The following is a 22,693-nucleotide window of genomic DNA, read 5'->3' as shown; positions in this document are numbered from 1 at the left end:
CTTTGGTCAACCAAATGCAGGCAGAGGCAAAAGCAAAAGCAACAAACCTGACAAAATTTACATCAACTTCCCTAAAACTCTGAAGCCTACATTTAAGAAGGCCTTAGCGGTTCAGACCAGTCTGTGTAAAAAGGCATGAATAGACAAAGAACATTCACAGAGAAGACTATTGATATCCCTCCATTCAGGGATCGTGGTGGGGATGTGAGAATCCCAGATGCTGTTGGTCTCCATCCATATGTGGGATGTAATCCACTGGGAGCAGTCAAGTACAGCATTCCTTGTTTTGCTAGAGTGGACATGCAAGGGAATGTTTGGTCCAGGGAGTCTATGAAACAAACAACAACATCTTCACCTGCACATTCCCCATCAGCAGTTACTTCAATCTGGTTGGTCTAAATTTAAATTTATACGTAAATCACTTTGAACCCCCCTCCCATGTTCATGAGGAGACCAACTCTGTATTGTTTCATTCGTAACACAAGAGGAAAAATGACACTTAATCAGTGGTGGAGCTTCATGCTCTGGCACCGGGGGCGGGGCTGGCGCCCGTTCTTGGAGCGGGTTGCGCCTTCTGGAGGGGCGAAGCATGCCTCCCGGAGGAGTGTGGCATGCATTCCGGGGGCGGGGCACGCGTTTTGGGGACGGGGTGGGCAGCCAGGATGGTGCCCCTGGGATCGCGCTGCTTGGGGCGGCCCGTCCCCAATGCCCCTATCTTCCTACGCCCCTGCACTTAATCTAAGCACAATGGCCACAAGAGCTCCTGACTAGGCATTCGGCTATACAATGTTGAATGTTGAATGTTGTAGACTGTTCTCTCCTGTTTCCCCCTTTTTTGTTTCAGTTTAAACCAAATCCTGAACCCAATAATGATGAGCCATATATTATAGATCAGGGGTCAGCAAACTGTTTCAGCACAGGGCTGGTCCACTGACCCTCAGACCTTGTGGGGAGCCAGACTATATTTCGGGCGGGGGGGGTAAACAAATTCCTATGCCCCAAAAATAACCCAGAGATGCATTTTATTTTTATTTTATTTATTTATTTAAATTATTCATTTTATAATAATAAAAGAAAAATTGAACATAAAACCACAAACAACAAATTAAAACACAAAACAAATAAATTCTTATCATATCATAACTTTTTCTAAACATTGTTATGTGGACTTCCCCGAACCTCCCCCCAACTGATTTTCATTTTAGCGTTTTCATATTTCATAACTTTAACCTCCTTTCATATTCTGACTTAACCATAAATTATAACCTTAGTTACATTTATTAAACCTAAGTATTACTCTACCTTCCTCTCATATTAACCTTAACAAAACTACCTAATTTTATACCCCAATATCCTCTACCTCTACTCCTAAGCCTAAAAAACCTCTTCCAAGATTTTATATAATTTCAAATTCACATAAGATCATATTTTACCTATTATATATTGTTTTTAAAAACAAATAAAAGTTATACAAGAAGGAAAAAAATGGGCAGCACATGGAGACCTTATCTGCGTTCAATCTGCAAAGCAGGATCAGGTTACTTTAAAGAGCCGTGGCTTCTAGTGCTGCGCGATTGATCGGTAAGTTGCCCGACATTGTTAGGGCATTCAGATCACAGCACTGGTTTTAGACATTTTGAGCTGCCAATACATTGCGGTGGCCGGGGAGCTGTGATGTATTCCTAGCTCAAATTGCCTGCAGATGACAAAGGCACAGGCAGGCAGGCAGGCAGGTGGAGGAGCCCATAAAGGTGCTCTCCTTCTCCATCTCCATCTGCCTGCCTCCCCCCACCCCAAATCTGAGCAAGCCCCAATACCTCTCCGGCTCCATCCATCCATTTCCCCATCTCCACTCCCCTGGAACTCACCAGAACTCTCGGAGGTCCCTGGGAGGGAAAGCTCAGAGGTTGTGGGGAGGGATGCAGGAGACAACCTGACCAGGTCAACCGTCCATCTTCCCCCTTCCATCCTTGCTAGCTTGGCAGGATCCGTCTCTTTCATCCTTCCTGAGGAGTCAAGGAGCCAAAACAAGCTGCAGGGTCCTGGGAGAGAGGAAGAAGCAAAGGGAGCCTCAGAGGTCCTGCAGGGATTATCCTGCCCTAGATGTTCTCCTGCCCCTGGAGAAGCACAAATGGGGCAGCCCCTTCCCAAGAGAAACCCTATTTCTAAACATCTCCAGTGGTTCCAATTTCACCCGTTTGCTCCTCACCCTACTTTATAAGGCTGGCATGGTCTGCACAGTAGTGACCTGAGCGCAGATCCCATTGAACTCAGTGGGGCTTATGGACAGAACTTGGTGCCCAAACCAGTCACCATTCTGTCCCCAGGCCTGAAAACTGCAGCCCCAGAGCATGGGCAGAAAACAGACTAGTAGTTATTACATGCTAGGTGCTTTATATGGAGAGCCCTGTTGACACTCTTTGAGCTCTCTCATGGCAAGCCAGGCAGATGTTGTGGCCCTATTTGCCTCTGTCTGGGGTTCCATGGGGACCAAATCTGTATGTGGAAGCAGAGGAGCTGGTGATGCCATGTTTCTGAAATATCATGAGATGAATACACCACTCCTCCTTAGATATTGTCTGTGTTTATACACTATCTTCGCGAGTCTCCAGTCTCAAAATGTGGCCCCCACCCTGTCATGGAAACCATCAAAGTATAGATCAGAGGTCCCCAAACAGAAGCAGAGGAAGCCAGCAGCTTCTCAGAAGGTTTAACCCAGGGGTCCCCAGACTACGACCCGGGGGCCGGATGCGGCCCAATTGGCCTGCCAATCCGGCCCGCGCCGACCCCCGCCGCCTGCCCCCGCCGCCCGCTCTTACGGCACGCAGCGCGGCAGCGCTCTTCCGGCTCGGGAAAAAAGCGCCGAAAATCCTTTGTGCACATGCGTATGGACCTCTCCCGACCCGGAAGAGATAATTTCTGGTGCACTTCCGGGTCAGGGGAGGCCCATATGCATGCGCACAACGGATTTTCGGCGCTTTTTCCACCCTGGAAGCGCGCCGCCGCGCCAGTAAGCACCTGTGCGCATGCGCACGGGCGCACACTCCCCCGCCCACCGGCCCGCACAGGCGTGCGCTCCCCTGTCCTCCGGCCCGCCGCGCGATCGGCGCAGTGGGAACCGGCCCAAACGCCGGTAAGTCTGGGGACCCCTGGTATAGATCAACCACATGTCCTAAATCTGTAGTGTTCTTAACAACACCAGGCATGCAGACCTTTATAATCTCCAGAGGTGAGCTTTGCGCTCCTCTTGTGACAAGATTCCCAAATGCTTAGGGCAGCTTGATAGAATTAGCCTCTTTTGAGATTGCACCAATTTCCATTTATTGTTTATCAAATCCCACAGACTCTCTGCCAGATTTTTTCCAGAAGGTTTTACAAGTACCTATCAGGATGGGAAGGATTTTCTCACAGTCAGCCAGAAAGGATTTTATGCATTCCATGTCCTCTAGTACAAGCCACCCAATGAATGATAATCCCTCCTCATTGCAAATGTTCCCATCTGGCTGCAGCTTCTCCTAACAAATGTGACTTATCCCCAGATCTGAAGGGGTTTATTTGCATGCCCAGTTTTCCTTGACCCAAAGCCCCCTCCCCAAAAGGAAGGCAGCATCTGGATCCAAAAGAAGAATAAAGCTGCAGACCTCCTGCAGAGTGGACAAGGGGGGACCCTCTGCTCCATGACCTGGGGGTCTTTCCCCACCAGGCATGATCTAAACAGGGACCCCCCCATGCACCCTCCCTGCACCACCTGGCAGTGGCATAGCAAGGTCTGGTGGTAGCCGGTGCCAGGCAAAAACGTTTCTCTATAACTGAGCCTTTGGCTGGTTAATATATTATGGCCTTTTAAAAATGTTTGTGGGAGGCGAGATCATTGGTTTGCCTTTGTCTTATTATGCATTTAGAGTTCTAATTTTGCACTTTTGTGTTGTGAATTGCCCTGTAAACTTTGGATGAAGGGCAGGATACAAATATGATAATAATAATAATAATAATAATAATAATAATAATAATAATAATAATAATAATAATAGCAGCAGTGAACAGCTACAGTCAATGGGGGTACCATCTTGAGTAAAATATTAGGGGGGAGCAGGTGTCATGGAAAAAGCAACATCATGTATATAACATAACATAAACGTTGGTTTATTGTGGTGCATCCTGGGAGTACCACAGAGGGCTGCTGGGAAATATCTAAAAACCTGTATTCATGAAAAAGTGTCCTTTTGCCCTTTAAGAGGAATTTCTCTGCTCTGTGTGAAAGGATGCTTATTTTGGGAAGTGCTGGGGCCATAACAGGCTATCACTTAATTGGCTTGCTGACTCCAACCTGTGTGAGAACTAAGAGAGGGAGTTGCTTAACTCCTGACCAGTTGAAATAAAAGTGCCTTTCTAAAACCCCTATAGGGTAATCCACAAACTCGGAGTTTGAATTGATTGGCTTAAGGCTAAGATACACATGTGTGCTAAATCCTTAAGACCTGTAGGTTTTGAAATGCTTAATCACTTGAGCTTGAGTAGTACCTTGTTGAATGCCATTGTCTGTGCTCTATCTTGGAGTGGATGCCGTGCTGGAGAAGGCTTGGACTCGTTTTTCTCTTAGCTTTCTATATGTATGTATAAGTTAGTGAGTTTATACCTTTGTTATTTTATTGTAACCTTTCTTGAGAACTGTATAACCATTCTTCTTTAATCTTACTTCTGAATAAATAGTTAAAGGACAATTGTCTGAGTTTTGTTCCTTTGGCTGCTCTGCTGAATCCAGTCCTAGACTGTTCCCACCCTAACAGGCCAACCTTCTGTCTGAATTTCCCTAAGGGGAATTCAGTGGTGGCAGCTAAACCGTAAGATTTGTGTTTAAAGTATAAAAGCGGGAGAGCGCACTTCGTTTCTGCCTTACGGGGTCCAGCGACGCCTTGGATAAGGGACTGGACAAAGGAGGAACAAGGGAGGTGGCTCCCCAAATCTCATGACAGCAGCCATTGGGCATAGCCAGGATTTATGTGAAGGGGCAGAATCTCAATTAATTAAGGATTTGATTCCCCCCATTGGAGGCCCATGGACCCGAATAAGCCCCGCCCTGCAAAACTGATCACAAGATGCAGCGTGCACACACCATTTGAATGGCAATGCCCATTAACATGGGGGGGGCTCAAATATTTCATGGGGGAACCAAAGGGACCTCGGTGCCCTGGGGTTATGCGAATCTGAGAGGATGAGAAGCAGAATTTGTTGCTCTCTCTTCCACTGCCCCCCCCTTTTTGGCTGGGTTTCTACATCCTTCTGGGAGGCAGAAATCCATCAGGTGGGGATGATTTCTTATATATGAAAGGATGTCATATGGAGGAAGGAGGATTGTTTTCTGCTGCGGACACGGAGCAATGGATTAAAACTTCAAGAAAGAAGATTCCACCTAAACATTAGGAAGAACTTCCTGACAGTAAGAGCTGTTCAGCAGTGGAATTTGCTACCAAGGAGTGTGGTGGAGTCTCCTTCTTTGGAGGTCTTTAAGCAGAGGCTTGACAGCCATATGTCAAGAATGCTTTGATGGTGTTTCCTGCTTGGCAGGGGGTTGGACTGGATGGCCCTCGTGGTCTCTTCCAACTCTATGATTCTATGATTTCATGGGGGAACCAAAGGGACCTCGGTGCCCTGGGGTTATGCGAATCTGTGAGGAAGAGAAGCAGAATTTTTTGCTCTCTCTTCCACCATCCCCCCTTTTGGCTGGGTTTCTACATCCTTCTGGGAGGCAGAAATCCATCAGGTGGGGATGATTTCTTGTCAATATTGTTGCTGGAATGTTTGCAGTGACTGTGAGCTTCCATTGGATCATTGTAATGGATTGATTTGAAGTGATTTCTGCACCAGGCAAATGAATTTTTATCCCCCCAATTACCCCCCCCGGCACACACCTGTATATTTTGCCCAACCTAAGGTGGCAGCCCTACCTAAAGCACAGGAAGGAAGCAGCAAAAGGCGCTTTATGAGCTCCAGGGTAGGACGGAGCGAGGCGGGGAGCGCTTCCCTCCACCACCGGGCGCCCCCCTTCCTTCCCCAGCTTGTTTTGGCCTCCTTGATCCCTCTGTGTTATCCCGAATTACGCTTCCTTTTCTCCCCCCTTTCCAGCCTCCTCCTCTCCGCCCCTTTCGCCCAAACTCCTCAGGCGGCGCCTCCAATTTCTCCCCTTCGCTGCTGATCTGAACAGGGACCCCCATACATACACCCTCCCTCCACCCCTGGGACCCCCTTCTTTCTCCCCCATTGCACCCCCAGGGGGAAGAGAGAGGAGGCTTGGCAGAGAGGAATTGGGGGCAGGACCCTCTGCTTCCTCACTTGGGGGTCTCCCCCCACCAGGCATGATCTGAACAGGGACCCCCATTCATACACCCTCCCTCCACCCCTGGGACCCCCTTCTTCCTCCCCATTGCACCCTCAGGTGGGAGAGAGAGGACCCTTGGCAGAGGGGAATTGGGGGCAGGACCCTCTGCTGCCTCACTTGGGGGTCTCCCCCCACCAGGCATGATCTGAACAGGGACCCCCATGAAGCCTCTCTTGCAGCCCTGGGACCCCCTTCTTTCTCCCCATTGCACCCTTAGGGGGGAGAGAGAGGAGACTCACCGAGGAGAGAGAAGAAAGCAGCCGGAAGAGAGGGAGGGAATTTGGCCAGGGAGGACCTTCACTTCCTGTCCTCTCTAGGAATCCAGCTCTGCTCCTTTTAACCCTTGCAAAGCCGAGGGTAATGAGCCCGCCCTTCCCTCCCTGCAGATTTCCTGCTTCTACGCCTGCGCTCAAGGGGCTGCCCACCCCCGTTTCTCCCTCTGTGCCAAGGACTCTGCCCCAAGGAGCCCACATCTAAGCAGACTAACAGCAAGGGTGACGAGGGTGGCCATGGGGGAGTTACTTGGCTTTCTCCCTTCCCCAAAATAGAGGCTGCTGGATCCCAAGGAAAGGCTGGAGTACTGTGTCCAGTTCTGGGCACCTCAGTTCAAGAAGGATACTGACAAGCTGGAACGTGTCCAGAAGAGGGCAACCAAAATGGTCAAAGGCCTGGAAACGATGCTTTATGTGGAACGGCTTAGGGAGCTGGGTATGTTTAGCCTGGAGAAGAGAAGGTTAAGGGGTGATATGATAGCCATGTTCAAATATATAAAAGGATGTCATATGGAGGAGGGAGAAAGGTTGTTTTCTGCTACTCCAGATAAGCGGACACGGAGCAATGGATCCAAATTACAAGAAAGAAGATTCCACCTAAACATTAAGAAGAACTTCCTGACAGTAAGAGCTGTTCAGCAGTGGAATTTGCCGCCAAGGAGTGTGGTGGAGTCTCCTTCTTTGGAGGTCTTTAAGCAGAGGCTTGACAGGCATATGTCAGGAATGCTTTGATGGTGTTTCCTGCTTGGCAGGGGGTTGGACTGGGTGGCCCTTGTGGTCTCTTCCAACTCTGTGACTCTGTGAGAAGAGGCCAAAGTCTGCCTAGTGGCAGGAGGTGTCTTGGCCTCAGAAATGGCTCCATCAAGACACCCCCTGGGGACAAACCCTCCAGCTCAGCAAGTGGGAGGGGGAAGAATGGGGGGGGCCTTCCCAGCCAGGAGATCCCCCCCCCATTTCCCACCCTGAGCGGGGCTGGACCAATCAGAAGCTTCTCCATTGCACGGCTGGCCAATCCCCTTTCAGATTCCCCTTGGCCTCGTCCTCTCCTTGGCCCCACTTTCCTGAGGGAGTTTTCCTCCTGAGTTTCCCTCTTGGCTGCTCCCCCTCCCAGCTTCTCTTTCATTTCTCTTCATTTCTTCTTCCTTCTCTTCCTCTTCCTCCCCCCCACATTGTTTGGGGGCAGCTGGATTTCCCACCCCCATGGTCAGGCAGGCCCAGGAGGAGCCCAGTGAGGCGTCAGGGCCACGAGATGGCATTTCCCCCGCCCCTTTCCCAAAAAAGGCAGGAACGCTGTGTTGTTTCTTCTGGAAGCCCCAGCCGTTCCCAGAGACTATGGGCTTGTTTTCTAGTAGCAGCAGTTGCAGAGAAACTCCAGGATGGAGACCATCCTTGAAAGCTCACTCTGGGATCTGAGAGAGAGACGTTTGCAGACCTGCCACCCAGAGCCCTCTCCTTCTCCTCCTTGCATTGCCTCATCCCCTTCAGGACAAGATCTTAAAGCGGCTTCCCATCCTCTCCTCTCCAGGAATGCAGCTCAGGCCCCCTGGCTCTCGCCTTTTCTCCGCGGAGAGTCCTTGTAGTCCGGTTAATATACACACTGACCTGGGGAAAATTGCAACAAAAGCGCTACAACTGGCATTTTGATGAGAATTGGGTGTAGAATAACATATAAAAATTTAGACAAAATTAGCTAACAGGAACACTGAGAAATCGTGATTTCAAAATGGCCAACCTGCTGTATCTATTTTATTGTATTTCGATTAGTTTTCTAAACTTGATTGTGTATATCCTATGTTTTTTCATTGTTACCAAACATCAGGGAAAATAATACAAAGTTGTCATTGATCTAATTATTAGGCTAAATAATTTCTGTATTTAAATGTTTGCTAAGAAACAACAAAGTGAAAGCAATGTTACATTGAAACAAGATCACAATAAGGCGCTTGAACCAGAACTTTTAATATGTATTCACAAATAACGAGAGCAGACATCAGTCATCCATATCATCTTCTATATCAGAACAATGTTCAATCAACAACACATTTTCACAACCAATGGTCTGGCACTGACCACAAGCTGTTGAACATGGAAAACTATTTTTTGTGTGCATTGGATGCAAAGAAGAGCAAACTGAAAGCAAAGTCGGAAACAAGTAAACTATGGCTTGAGTATCAAAATATGGTTGATCTTGCTAGAAAACTCATCACAGGCGTAACTGACTGCTTTTAACAAGTCATTCAAGAATTTATAAAGACAATGTAAAGTAACATAAATAGCACAACCACGTGTTGCAAAGTATCAGAAAAGGACTTAGTCCAACATAAATGCAATGTCCACAGTCATAAGTCGTAGTTCATATGTCATAGTTCAGATAGGGTATCCATATGGAAATGAATCAATTCAAAAGTATTTGCAAAATAGATGTAAATGCTTGAGTTCCACAGAATGAGGTGTTCACCAACGTTTAGGTAGGTGGCAGCGAAGCGTCCGAATGATCGGGCGGGGCATGGGAATATCCACAGGTGAAGACAAGGTTCCTAGGCTACGTAGGGATAAGAACAGGGGTCCCCAGACTGCGGGCCAGATGTGGCCCAATTGGCCTCCCAATCCGGCCCGCGGCGACCCCCGCTGCCCGCTCTTGCGCAGCGCGGCAGCGAACTAGCGAACTTCCAGATCGAAAAAAATCGCCGAAAATCGTTTGTGCGCATGCGTATGGGCCTCTCCCGACCCAGAAGAGGTCATTTCCGGTGCACTTCCGGGTCGGGGGAGGCCCATACGCATGCGCACAAATGATTTTCGGTGATTTTTTCCAGACCTGGAAGCGCGCCACCACGCCAGTAAGTGTGTGTGTGCATGCGCACAGGCGCGCACTCCCCCGCCTTCCGGCCCGCCGCGCAATCGGCCCGGCGGGCACCGGCCCAAAGTCCGGTAAGTCTGGGGACCCCTGGATAAGAACGATTATTCCACAGGAAAAGTTTACTCATGGCTGAGTACTGCGGGTTTAGTTCAAAAACAGACTAGACAATCAGCATACACAGCAACCCCACAGATCATGACACTTTTGAGTCTTCTAGCACAAGCTGAACAAACAAGAAAAGTTCTATTTGCCAAGAAAAAGTTGGTGTCAGTGTATCAGGGGCCCAAAGGGCCACAATTAAGGTGATAGTGTAAATCCTTATAAATCTTGGAATATGCTATATTAGAAGAGTTATAGTAACCTGTTGCTTTAAAGAAAGTGATGATTCAGCAAGAAGCCATCCCTACTGGGATAGAAGGTCAGCTAATACGTCAATCACAAAGAAGCAATTCATAAACTAGAACATAAATTGTTACATCCACACGTAACACAGGTTCCCATGCATGTAAACTAACAATATGTAACAGATCACGGTGAGAATCAAAGTTTAGTTAGTGATGCTAATTGTGCATGCGTATTAAATATGAAATGAGGTAATGGTGAATATTAAATATACAATGATGTGATGATTCATGTGATTGGTTAAATCAAAAACCTTTGTCTGAAATGTTATAAATTCCTCTGCCCAACGTTGGGCGGGGTTGCAGTTTTGCGAAAAGATTTGACTGTAACCTTATTGTTTTGCAATAAACATAATTGACTCCTAACTCCTCTTGTCTCTGAGTTTTATTGGCTAACTCAGAAGATAAGCCATTTTTTTTGGCTTGCAACATCAGGAGACGGGTTCTTTCAGGCAGAAGTCAAGTTAATACAGTACTTTAACTTTGAGGAAGTCACAGCATTAAAGGCAGCAGGACATGCAAAGCTTGTATTCAATTCATTGTCTTATATATGGTGTTAGCCTCCCTGAGCCTGGTCTTGGCTGGGGAGGGCGGGATATAAATATAATTTTTTATTATTATGGTTCTTTTATATATTTGTACATGGCTATCATATCACCCCTTAACCTTCTCTTCTCCAGGCTAAACAAACCCAGCTCCCTAAGCCGTTCCTCATAAGGCATCGTTTCCAGGCCTTTGACCATTTTGGTTGCCCTCTTCCGGACACGTTCCAGCTTGTCAGTATCCTTCTTGAACTGTGGTGCCCAGAACTGGACACAGTACTCCAGGGTTATGTTCAAATATATAAAAGGATGTCATATAGAGGAGAGAGAAAGGTTGTTTTTTGCTGCTCCAGAGAAGCAGACACGGAGCAATGGATTCAAACTACAAGAAAGAAGATTCCACCTAAACATTAGGAAGAACTTCCTGACAGTAAGAGCTGTTCGGCAGTGGAATTTGCTACCAAGGAGTGTGGTGGAGTCTCCTTCTTTGGAGGTCTTTAAGCAGAGGCTTGACAGCCATATATCAAGAATGCTTTGATGGTGTTTCCTGCTCGGCAGGGGGTTGGACTGGATGGCCCTTGTGGTCTCTTCCAATTCTATGATTGGAATATATGTGGAATATGATTCTATGATTCTATGATTTCCTATTCTTTCTTCTACTTCTTTTTTTCTCTTTTTCCCTTTCATTTATACTTTTTGTATATTAATAATCTGTAATGTTTGAATGTAATGGTTTATATTGTATGTATTTTTAAGATTTCGGTATAATAAAGGTTTAAAAATTATATAGCAAAGGAAGAGGACAGTTGGAGGTGGGAGGGACCTGCAAGGAACGCAGGGAAGGAAGGATCTCTCAGGGTCGGAGATGGGGAGAAGAGGGGGGGGTACCCAGGGGAGAGCTGGGGGAGCCTGCCTTTCTATGGGTTGATAAATGATATAATATACAGGAGGCACGTCCAACAGGTAAATTGTGATATACCAGTAGATCACTAGATGTCTGTGGTAGATCACCGCTAGATCACTGGCACCCCTAAAAAAAGCTCACCCAAAATGTTCCTCCTCCCTAAAAAAAGCCCTAAACAAAAATGGGCCTCCCTCCCTCCTAAAAGAAGCTCAACAAGTTTGACCTAAACAGCAAAAAAACAGGGCTTCCCTTCCTTAAAAAAACTCAACAGCTTTGACCTGAACCCCCCAAAAGGGGGTAGATCACCCCCAGTTTTTAACTCTGTGAGTAGATCAGAGTCTCTTGGAAGGTGGCCACCCCTGATATATAGGATACAAATGTGATAAAGGGTATTTTTACTTATTTCCCCCCCTTCTCTTTTTCATACAATTGTGTTTTGTAAGATTTGTTTAATATTTTTTTCTTTTTTGGTTTTCCCTGTGTATGAATTCTTTGATGGGAAGCGAGAGTATGCCTGTGACTGAAGCTCTTCCCACATTCCAAGCACTGATATGGTTTTTCCCCTGTATGAGTTCTTTGATGGGACATGAGACTATCCTTCCGATTGAAGCTCTTTCCACATTCCAGGCATTGATATGGTTTCTCCCCTGTATGAGTTCTTTGATGAGAACTGAGATAGGACCCGTCGCTGAAGCTCTTTCCACATTCGAAGCACTGATAGGGTTTCTCCCCTGTATGAATTCTTTGATGGGAAGTGAGACTCTGCCCGAAACTGAAGCTCTTCCCACATTCCAAGCACTGATATGGTTTCTCCCCTGTATGAATTTTGTGATGGGAAGTGAGAGAGGCACTCTGACTGAAGCTCTTTCCACATTCCAGGCACTGATATGGTTTCTCCCCTGTATGAATTCTTTGGTGAATAGTGAGCACAGCCCTCTCCCGGAAGCTCTTTCCACATTCCAGGCATTGATATGGTTTCTCCCCTGTATGAATTCTTTTATGGGTATTGAGATGGGTACGTTGGCTGAAGCTCTTTCCACATTCCAAGCACTGATATGGTTTCTCCCCTGTATGAATTCTGTGATGGGAAGTGAGACTACCCTCCCGACTGAAGCTCTTTCCACATTCCAAGCACTGATAAGGTGTCTCCCCTGTATGAATTGTGCGATGGGAAGTGAGATGGCTACTTCTACTGAAGCTCTTTCCACATTCCAAGCACTGATAAGGTTTCTCCCCTGTATGAATTGTGCGATGGGAAGTGAGATGGCTACTTCTTCTGAAGCTCTTTCCACACTCCAAGCACTGATAAGGTTTCTCCCCTGTATGAATTGTGCGATGGGAAGTGAGATGGCCACTTTGCCTGAAGCTCTTTCCACACTCCAAGCACTTATAAGGTTTCTCCCCTGTATGAACTTTTTGATGCAAATTGAGACTCTGCATGTAACTAAAGCTCTTTCCACATTCCAAGCACTGATACAATTTCTCCCCACTCTTTGTTCTTTCCTGTGAAGTGAGGCTATCCCTCTCTACGAAGCTCTTTCTTTGACGGGAGGTGGACTGGGAGCTCTGGCGGATGTTCTCTCCGCACTCTGAATATTCATATGGCTTCTCCACTATGTGGATTCTGTTTTGGTCTCCCTTGTTCTTCCCTTCCAATTCATCACCATCTGCAATGAAGAGAGAAGCTAATTAGAGCCACAGGAAGAAATGGAGCTTCAGATTCTTGAACAATGTGTTTTTTTAAATTCGATTCTTGAACAATGTTAATGAATTCTTGTGATAGAGGAAGAACTGAAGAAAGTTAGATGTGAGGCCTTCCTATAGTTTTCCCTGCCTTTGTTGGCTGGTATTAACTGACATTCTAAAGGAAACCTATTCATTCTGAAGGAAATCAGCCCTGAGTGCTCACTGGAAGGACAGATCCTGAAGCTGAGGCTCCAATACATTGGCCACCTCATGAGAAGAGAAGACTCCCTGGAAAAGACCCTGATGTTGGGAAAGATGGAGGGCACAAGGAGAAGGGGACGACAGAGGATGAGATGGTGGGACAGTGTTCTTGAAGCTACCAACATGAGTCTGACCAAACTGCGGGAGGCAGTGGAAGACAGGAGTGCCTGGCGTGCTCTGGTCCATGGGGTCATGAAGAGCCGCACACGACTAAATGACCAAAAAACAACAATTAACTGACTTATTGCTTGGCTTTTATCTGGGATAGATTTTGTTTGGCTCTATCATGGAATCCACTCCATCTCCAAAGTCAGTCATCTCTTTGGTCAACCAAATGCACGCAGAAGGAAAAGCAAAAGCAAAAGCAAAAACAACAAACCTGCCAGAAGTTACATCAACTTCCCTAAAAACTCTGAAGCCGACATTTAAGAAGGCCGTAGCGGTTCAGACCAGCCTGGCCATTGTGTAAAAAGGCATGAATAGACAAAGAACATTCACAGAGAAGACTATTGATATCCCTCCATTCAGGGATCATTGTGGGGGTGTGAGAATCCCAGACACTGTTGGTCTCCATCCATATGTGGGATGTAATCCACTGGGAGCAGTCAAGTACAACATTCCTTGTTTTGCTAGAGTGGACATGCAAGGGAATCTTTGGTCCAGCCAGTTGAAACTTCCTTTTCCTCCTGGCCTGGAGCATCCTTCCTTGCATGGGACTAGTGGGTGGGCGTGACCTTTCCAGACCTGGTAAAAGGCCAAGTCACACTGGCCCCTTTCTCTTTCCTCCCCTTTTTGTCCTGCCTGCTTCCTGCATCACCTGGACTGGACTGCTGGCTGCCACAGCAGTTCCCCAGGTCATCTCCCATATGGGGTAAACCTGTTTCTACATGTTTGTAACTTTAAGCCTCAAGCCTGCCTTCAGGGATCACACTGTGCTCGGCCTGATCAGAAGTAAAACTATGGTTTTGTTACTTATGAATAAGACTGTGGTGTCTTTATTCTTTTAGGAGGGATTCAAAGGGGTCTTACCAGGAATATTAGAACATATCTCAATCTGGACAAGCCAGACCAAATTGCTAGTTGTCTTAAGAAACTCACACAAGTTTGCAACCAGCTTTCTCTGCTGCGTCAGAAGCGGAATGAACTCTGCTAAGTGCAGAAACTTGCTAGCGCAAGTTAGGGAGGATATTAATAAAAAAAAATATTTGTTGGGGTTTTTCGTCTACATGAAACCAGATTCAGCTCATTTCACTCTAGCAATTAAGAGTTGGCTGAACGCCCAGAACCAATAAGGAAGGTTGAGAGATCTGCCTGCAGATATGGGGCTAGCAACTCACCGGTGATTAATGTATATGCCTATACAAGGCAGTGTTACTTGTAAAGATGGTGTGGTGGTGTATGGAGTTGAAGCTGAATAGAACTGTTGTCATGAGAAAGCTTAGAGAGAGGGAAAGTGTTTGTTTTGTTTTGTTTCCTTTAACTGTATATATGCTAGTTATAGGTAGGTAGCCATGTTGGTCTGAGTCGAAGCAAAAAATAAAAAAAATTCCTTCAGTAGCACCTTAAAGACCAACTAAGTTTTTATTTTGGTATGAGCTTTCGTGTGCATGCACACCCATTCCCACCCACCCCCACCACCCTCTGTATATATATATATGGGTCTGACACTTCTGTTTCCAGTGTATATATGCTGTACATAATAAACTTTGTTTAGTTAAGTCAGCTGTTAGTGGCAGTGACTACACTACTTCATTTTGTTTCATCGGAGTTTGCAGCCAAGCTTTCAGGAAGTCTGCACATGCTCTGCAGTGGTTACTACAAGAACTCTGCACATGTACTGTGGTCTTTAAAATAGACTTCAACAATATTCTCCTGCCACCCTCAACATTCCCACACCAAATGGTGGAGGTTCATCACATAGAGGTATATATCGAATTTCAAAACGGATCTTATGCAGAGCTCTTTGGTCAAGATCCAGCAACGTCCACGCCTCATCTATGAAACAAACAGCAACATCTTCAACTTCACTCTCCCCATCAGCTGTTGCCTCAATCTAAATTTGGTCTCAATTTAAATATATACGTAAATCACCTTCTTCACTTTAAAACCCCCTCCCATTTTCTCTATTGTTTCATTGTTGACAAAAGAGGGGAAATGACTATTACTCACACAACAGCCCTAAGAACTCCTGACTAGGCATTCGGCTATGCAATGTTGAAGGTTCTCTGTTCTCTCCTGTTTACCGTTTTTTGTTTCAATTTAAACCAATTCATGAACCCAGAACTCACACACTGACCACTAATGAGGAACGACATGTTATTCCTGCAAATTTATTCTGCTATTTTTGAGATATACAAATGACATGAGAAGACTGGGTATTTGTATCATTTTTAGTAAAATAAATAAATCAATTACATGATTCTGCTCTCATGGACAAGAATTGGCTTAAAGCAGGGGTCCCCAAACTAAGGCCCGGGGTCCAGATGTGGCCCAATTGCCTTTTAAATCCGGCCCGCGGACGGTCCGGGAATCAGCATGTTTTTACATGAGTAGAATGTGTCCTTTTATTTAAAAGGCATCTCTGGGTTATTTGTGGGGCATAGGAATTCGTTCATTCCCCCCCCCCCCAAATATAGTCCGGCCCCCCACAAGGTCTGAGGGACAGTGGACCAGCCCCCTGCTGAAAAAGTTTGCTGACCCCTGGCTTAAAGTGTTTGCTAAATGCCTGTATCGACTATTTGTCCAGTATGAAAATGAAAATGAACTTCGATAAAAGCAAAATAATGGTTTTCGGGAACTCTCGCAAGACCTATACCGTGTTTCTCCAAAAATAAGACACTGTCTTATATTTTCTTTTTCCTAAAAACAACAACACTATGGCTTATTTTCAGGGGATGTCTTATTTTTCCCTCCTTCTCCTGCCGCGGCCGGCATTGCTGCTGCGCCTATCACTATGTCTTATTTTCGGGGTATGGCTTATATTCCTTGAATGCATAAAAATCCTGCTACGGCTTATTTTATGGCTAAGTCTTATTTTCGGAGAAACAGGGTAGTTGGGTTTTTGGTGGGAAACACATCCAACACGTACCCAAATTCAACTATCTGGCGATCACTCTCCATCACAGGCTCCGGTGGTCTTCGCCCTGTGCAGCGGCGGTAAAGGCCAGCAAGCTGTCTATGCAGGCCATAACGCGCTTCTTTGTAACCAGAGGTAACCAACACATCCCTTCTGCCCTCAAGGCCTTTAATGCTAAAGTCAGAGCTCAACTGCTCTATGGAATTCCCATCTGGATTCACCCAGTCAGTGGAGGAAGTGCAGGCAGCCTTTCTATTTCAGACTTTCGCTGTCCCATGCTGTGTACCTTACGCTGCCTTGTGTCTAGAGGGAGGCCAACATAAGCTTGAGGCAGTTGCCTGGATTAGTTTTCTTTTATGTTGGCTAAACATTTGCTTCTCAGCAGATAAAGCCACTTTATTTAGCGAAGTTCTGTCAGACTCCTTGCCTTCCCCAGGGTTACAACTGTTTTGTACAAGGATATGACAACTTGGGCTTCCAGAGGATCTCCTAGGTGCCGTGGCTTTCCCAATTGCCAAAGCCATGTTAAAGACTAGGTCAGTGTTTCTCAACCAGTGTGCCTCCAGATGTTTTGGGACTACAACTCCCATCATCCCTGACCACTGGTCTTGTGAGCTAGGCATGATGGGAGTTGTAGTCCCAAGACATCTGGAGGCCCACTGGTTGGGAAAGACTGGACTAGGTTATGGGACACAGAGCGTCAGGAACTAATTCTAGCTGCAGAAAAAACATGTTCCCCTCTTCATTTTCAACTCTCTCGGGTGTAGGAATCTAATCCCATTTATCTACATTTTCTGTTTAACCTGAAAGAAAGAAGAGCTTTTTCACTGGCTAGGCTTAACGCTAATCCCTCTAACCTCCTCTGGTGTAGGTTTGCGGGGATGGCAGAAGGAGATAGGATCTGCCCATGTGATGCTCACATGGTCCTCAAATGCAAAATGTATGATGATCTCTGCCAAAAATACCTAGATCAATTATGTATCCCAACCATAGCTGCCAAGTTTTCCCTTTTCTCGCGAGGAAGCCTATTCAGCATAATGGAAAATCCCTGAAAAAAAGGGATAACTTGGCAGCTATGATCCCAACATGGAAACTGGAGATAGAGATTATACGCTTCCTATTACAGGGGAGAGACCGGGAGCTCACCAAGACAGAAGCTAAGTTCCTCTGTTTGATCTTTTGCCACCGAAGTACATTACAGGACCCTGGCCTTGTTGGAGCCCCACAGAGGGAAGCAGATTGCTGGCCTCCTCTCCCCTTTGGCAAGTGACTGTACTGATGATATGGCGACGATATCGTACTGGCTTATTTATTTGTTTTGAATGTTTGTAAGTGATGCCAATAAAGGTTTGATTGATTGATCATTATAAGTCCTATGATCCTTGTTTTAAAAGCAATAAAAAGTTATTCCAAAAAGAAAAGAAAATGGCAACACACGGAGGCCCCATCTGCATTCAATCCTGAAATTAGGATCAGGTTACTTTAAAGCAGGCATCCCCAGACTTCGGCCCTCCAGATGTTTTTGTGAGGAGTAACAAGTAACCAAGGGGTTAACTGTGTACTGTCCACCTGACCACTGAGGAAGATATCATGTTACAGAATATACTGGAAGCATTTCTTTGTGTAACAGTTGGTTTCGATTCTGCCTGGGAGACGGTCGCAAAATGTCTGCGAGCTCACCAGGTCGTTTGTTGTTTTCTCTGTAAAATAAACTTCAGTAGTTATTAGAACACCTCGGACTCTGTGTGTTCTTAAGAGGCTTTTTATCCAAAGGCTATACAAGCTACCGCTGTGCGTGAGAAAGGAAAAAGGAGAACTCTGCTGTTTTACTGCCAAGCCCGGGTCTACGGAGCAGAGACGCTAGAGAAAGTGTGCCAGGCGGCATTTAGTGGCTCCTAATTGAGTCGTAAATCGCTCAAAGGAGTCCTATACTCGTCACAGGTTATGGGTAACAGGTCATGAGAGATAAAAGGTCCTGAACCTAATCAATCACCAAAGCAATAAAAGGTGATTGCAGCTGTAAAAGCCTTGGAGAAAGCCGGAGTAAAAAGCCAGCTCGAGAAACCTGTTTTTTGCAGTCGGCAATTAACAGATGCACTCGCTGGCAGAATGTCGCTGGACTGGAGGCTGGGATCCGCAGTCTACCCGGAGGAGCAACGTCAGCTATTCTGAGTGAGTACAGTACATTGCTGGACACGGAGCCCGGGGGTAGACAAGATGGCAGAGCAGCTCCAGGAGACGTTTGTCGTGCCGTTCCAGAGGCTGAATGGCGACAACTATGCAGAGTGGAGAGAAAGGGCCAGAATGTGGTTGCTGGGAAAGGATTTATGGACTTGTGTGTCAAATCCCCCAACCCCTGCCGCTGATAACTCAGCAGCTGAAGCGCAGAGATTTGCGGCAGAAACCAGGAAAGACAATAAAGCTCTGTGTGCCATTGCCATGAGCTGTGATACTACGCAACTGCCCTATGTGCAGAATGCTGCAAATGCTAAGGAAGCCTGGGACAGTTTGGAAAGGGTCCATCAGAGAAAAACAGCTTGAGCTAAGCTGCATACTATGAGGCATCTTTTTGAGTTGTGACTGAGGCCAGGACAACCCATAAAGGAGCACATTGCCAATGTGATTGATGCATTCCATAGGCTGCAGCGGCATGAGCTTGTGTTCAAGGAGAAGGAAAAAGTTTATATCTTGCTGTCTAGTCTGGGAAACGTCTATGAGCATTTGTGCCTAACGTTTGAGGCCATGCCTGATGATGAGCTTACGCTAGCTTACGTTTCTGGTCGTTTGGCGGATGAGGAACAGCGACGCCAGAGAGAATTGGCAGAGAAGGGGGGCTGTGGGCGCAGAGAAGCCAGTGGGGGTGCAGGAAAAAGCACTGAGGAATCCACTGTGAGAGCGTACACAACAAGGCTTTGCTTTCGGTGCCAGCAACCGGGGCACGTAGTGAGATTCTGCCCAGCTCCGGAAGCAGTCAAGGTCACTCAGCCAGGTGCCAGGCAACCCAGCGGACGTGGTCGTGGGACCAGCCAGCAACGCCAAGGCAGAGGGCGTGGGAAGACTACAGATAAGCCTGTCAGCCAACATCTTTCTGCTGCCTTAGCAACGGTTAGAAACAAAAGACAGGACAGTTTCACTTTTATTGTCGACAGTGGTAGCAGCCATCATCTTATGCTGCCTTCAGGACAGATCCTGAACTGCAGGCCACTTGAAGATGAAAAAAGCCTGCAGCTTGCTGATGGTTCTTGTGGAACAATTAAAAGCAAGGGTGTTTTTTATATGCAATGCTTAGACACTAACCTTGATGTTTATGTTGTACCAGGCATGAAGAATTGTCTCTTAAGTGTGTCTTGCTTATTACGTGAGGGCTTTGAAATAAGTTTTGCCAATGATGTTTGCAAAATTGCCAGAGATGGGGCTGAGCTGGTAAGTGTTACTGTTGGGTCTGATGGTCTGTTTGTCCTAGATGGGAGGGGGCAAGCAGGTGGAAGTAACACTGGTGATGCTCAGGCTAAAAGCGCTAATACCCCTAAGGGCACAGAGGGCGCTATCCATAAGGATTGTATTCATGCTTGGCACAGGAAATATTGTCACATGTCTTTTCCTTATGTGAAAAAAGCCCCTGACTTTGTCAAAGGTTGCAGGTTCAAGCCATGCGATAAACACCTGCAGTGCCGCGCATGTGCGAAAGCGAAGACGAAGAGATGCTCTTATCCTAGGTCTGAGAGGAAGAGCACACAACCATTTCAGTTAGTGCACTTGGATATTTCTGGGCCTATGTCTACGTCAAGTTTAGGTGGTTCAAAATACGTTTTGTGTCTTCTGGATGATTTCAGTCATTTCTCTTGGGTCATAACATTGAAAGAGAAGGGGGAGGCTGCCAGAGTGATACAAGAGTGGGTAGCCGAAGTAGAACTACAGTTCTCCTTCACTGTCCAGTGTTTCCAGAGTGACAGGGGGGGAGAGTTTTTGAGTGCAGAACTACAAGGGTTCTTCCGCAGCAAGGGAATCAGACACAGGAAGACCGCCCCTTTTAGTCCACAAGAGAATGGTTTAGCTGAAAGAAAATTTAGAACACTGTCTGAACTGGTAGAGGCAACGTTGTTTGATGCAGGCCTACACCAGAAGTTTTGGGCAGAATGTTATAAATTTGTGAATTTCTGTTCGAACCGCGCTTTTAATTCAGTTGTGGAAAACACACCCTACTACATGTTGTATGGCAAAGTTCCGAAGGTGCACTAGTTCAGAACTTTTGGGTGTGAGGCGTGGGTTCTAATTCCAAAGCAGAAGCGCAGAAAGGGAGGATCAAGATCCAGGAAAATGATCTTCTGTGGTTACGAACCAAACTCAAAGGCTTGGAGGTTTGTGCCAGCAGAGGGGGACCAAACCCGCATTCACATTAGCAGGAGTGCTACGTTCTGTGAACAGGAGGGCTGGAGACGCATTCATGCTAACCCTGAAGTTCTTCTTGACTGGTCTTCAGGTATTGACCAGGAAGAGGAAACTGAGGTGGCTGATGCTGGAGTTCCAGGTGCTGCAGGACCAGATCCAGGTCAGGCAGCTGGTCCAAGTGGTGTAGCTCCTAAGGAAGTGAAGCAAGTAGTCAGAAGCGCACCGACTTCTCCTCAGGTCAAGCCTGGGAAGTACAGCAAATGTGGTAGGTCACCCACATCACCCAAAGCAAGCCCAGAGGGGGCTGCAAAGCGTAGTAAGTCTCTTGACAGTGTTGCTAGTCCAAGAGAGCCACAGTCAGAGACAAGCAGTTCGGATTTAGAGGGGGAGGATGTGGGACCAAGACGTTCAAAACGCACCACGAAAGGTATACCACCTGAAAGGTTTTCAGCTGTCAGTGTATGGGCGAACCTAGCAGTGTGTGAGCCTGAAAGCTTTGAAGAGGTGCAACAGTTGTCAGTAGAGGAAGCTAGTAAGTGGAAAGTTGCAATGGAGAAAGAGTTGAACTCCATGCAATCTCTTTGTGTGTATAGTCTAACACAGTTGCCAGAAGGTAAGAAAGCAGTCAGTTGTCGGTGGGTCTACAGGTTGAAACCCACAGTGACTGGAGAGCCTCAGTACAAGGCTAGATTAGTAGCTAGAGGTTTTACTCAGAAGAAAGGAATACACTACACAGATGTCTTTAGTCCGACTTCGAGATCGGAATCTTTCAGGATGCTTTTAGCGACTGCAGCGCAGAGAGGCCTAGTGGTCAACCACTTTGATGTGGACACTGCTTATTTGAACTCTGACCTCCAGGAGGAGCTGTACATGTTGCCTCCTCCAGGGTTTGAGAGTGAAGTGCCAGGTCAGGTGTGGAAGCTGCATAAGTCGATCTACGGTCTGAAGCAATCCGCTAGAAACTGGAATTCATGTCTTCATTCTGTTTTGGAGAGCCTAGGTTTCAAGAAGAGTCTAGCTGACAGTTGTCTGTATCTCAGAGGTGAAGGAGAACAGCAGGAACTGTTGCTGGTCTATGTAGATGACCTGATCTGCTTAGCAAAAAGCCAGATGCAAGTGCAGAAGTTTGCAAAAGAGCTAGGCAAGAGGTTCAAACTCAAGAACCTAGGTGCAGTGAAAGTTTATCTAGGTGTGCAGATAGACAGGACTGAGGATGGAAGTTTTTTTGCTCAGTCAGAAAGGGAAGATTGAACATTTGCTTGAGAAGTTCAGAATGTCTGACTGTAAAGGAGTCAGAACACCCATGGAGACAAACTTTGTGAAAGAGTCACAAGTGAAGGACAAAGTAGCGTTTGAGAGTCCTGAAGTGTTCCAGTCAGCGCTAGGAAGTCTGTTGTATTTGTCACAATGGAACAGACCAGATATTGCTTTTGCAGTCAATTTGCTCAGTAGAGAAGCATCGAAACCTAGCGTACATGCTTGGAACAGTATTAAGAGAGTGCTTAGGTATTTGCAGGAAACCAAAGAGTACTGTTTGAAGATGTCAGCGCAAGGTGAGCCACAACTCACTTGTTTTGCAGATGCTGATTGGGCCAATCAGGAGGACAGGAAGTCAGTGACTGGTTTGGTAGTCAAGTTTGGAAATGCCCTGATTGGTTGGTGGTCGCGCAGGCAAAGCCTAATAGCTATGTCATCCACGGAAGCTGAATTCTGCGCGTTGTCTGCGACATGCACTGAGTTGGAGTACTACAGATGTTTGGTCCAGGAAATCTGGGGTGATTGTAGCCAGCCCATCACTGTTTGGGGCGACAATCAACCATCTTTGAGACTGGCGGAGTCTGGACAGTTCAAGGCCAGAACCAAACACTTAGACATCCGCTTCCGAAACGTATGTCAGAGCATACAGGTAGGCTTGGTAAAGTTAAGTTA

General features: G+C 46.5%; 1 protein-coding gene across 1 annotated transcript in view; it reads right to left on the bottom strand.

Moving 5' to 3' along the window:
• Nucleotides 1-22,693, bottom strand: part of LOC132591163 (uncharacterized) — a 66,766-nt gene that overhangs the window by 21,561 nt on the left and 22,512 nt on the right. The window contains exon 4 of the mRNA XM_088654425.1: nucleotides 1,869-2,042. Coding sequence (XP_088510551.1) covers nucleotides 1,869-2,042 — 174 coding nt within the window. The remainder of the gene's footprint in view (nucleotides 1-1,868; nucleotides 2,043-22,693) is intronic.

The sequence above is a fragment of the Zootoca vivipara genome, chromosome 11, assembly GCF_965207765.1.
Source record: "Zootoca vivipara chromosome 11, rZooViv2.hap1.1, whole genome shotgun sequence".
In the NCBI taxonomy this organism is placed as follows: Eukaryota; Metazoa; Chordata; class Lepidosauria; order Squamata; family Lacertidae; genus Zootoca; species Zootoca vivipara.
The sequence above is the reverse complement of the archived record's forward strand: the minus strand, read 5'-3'. Positions and strand labels throughout refer to the sequence as shown.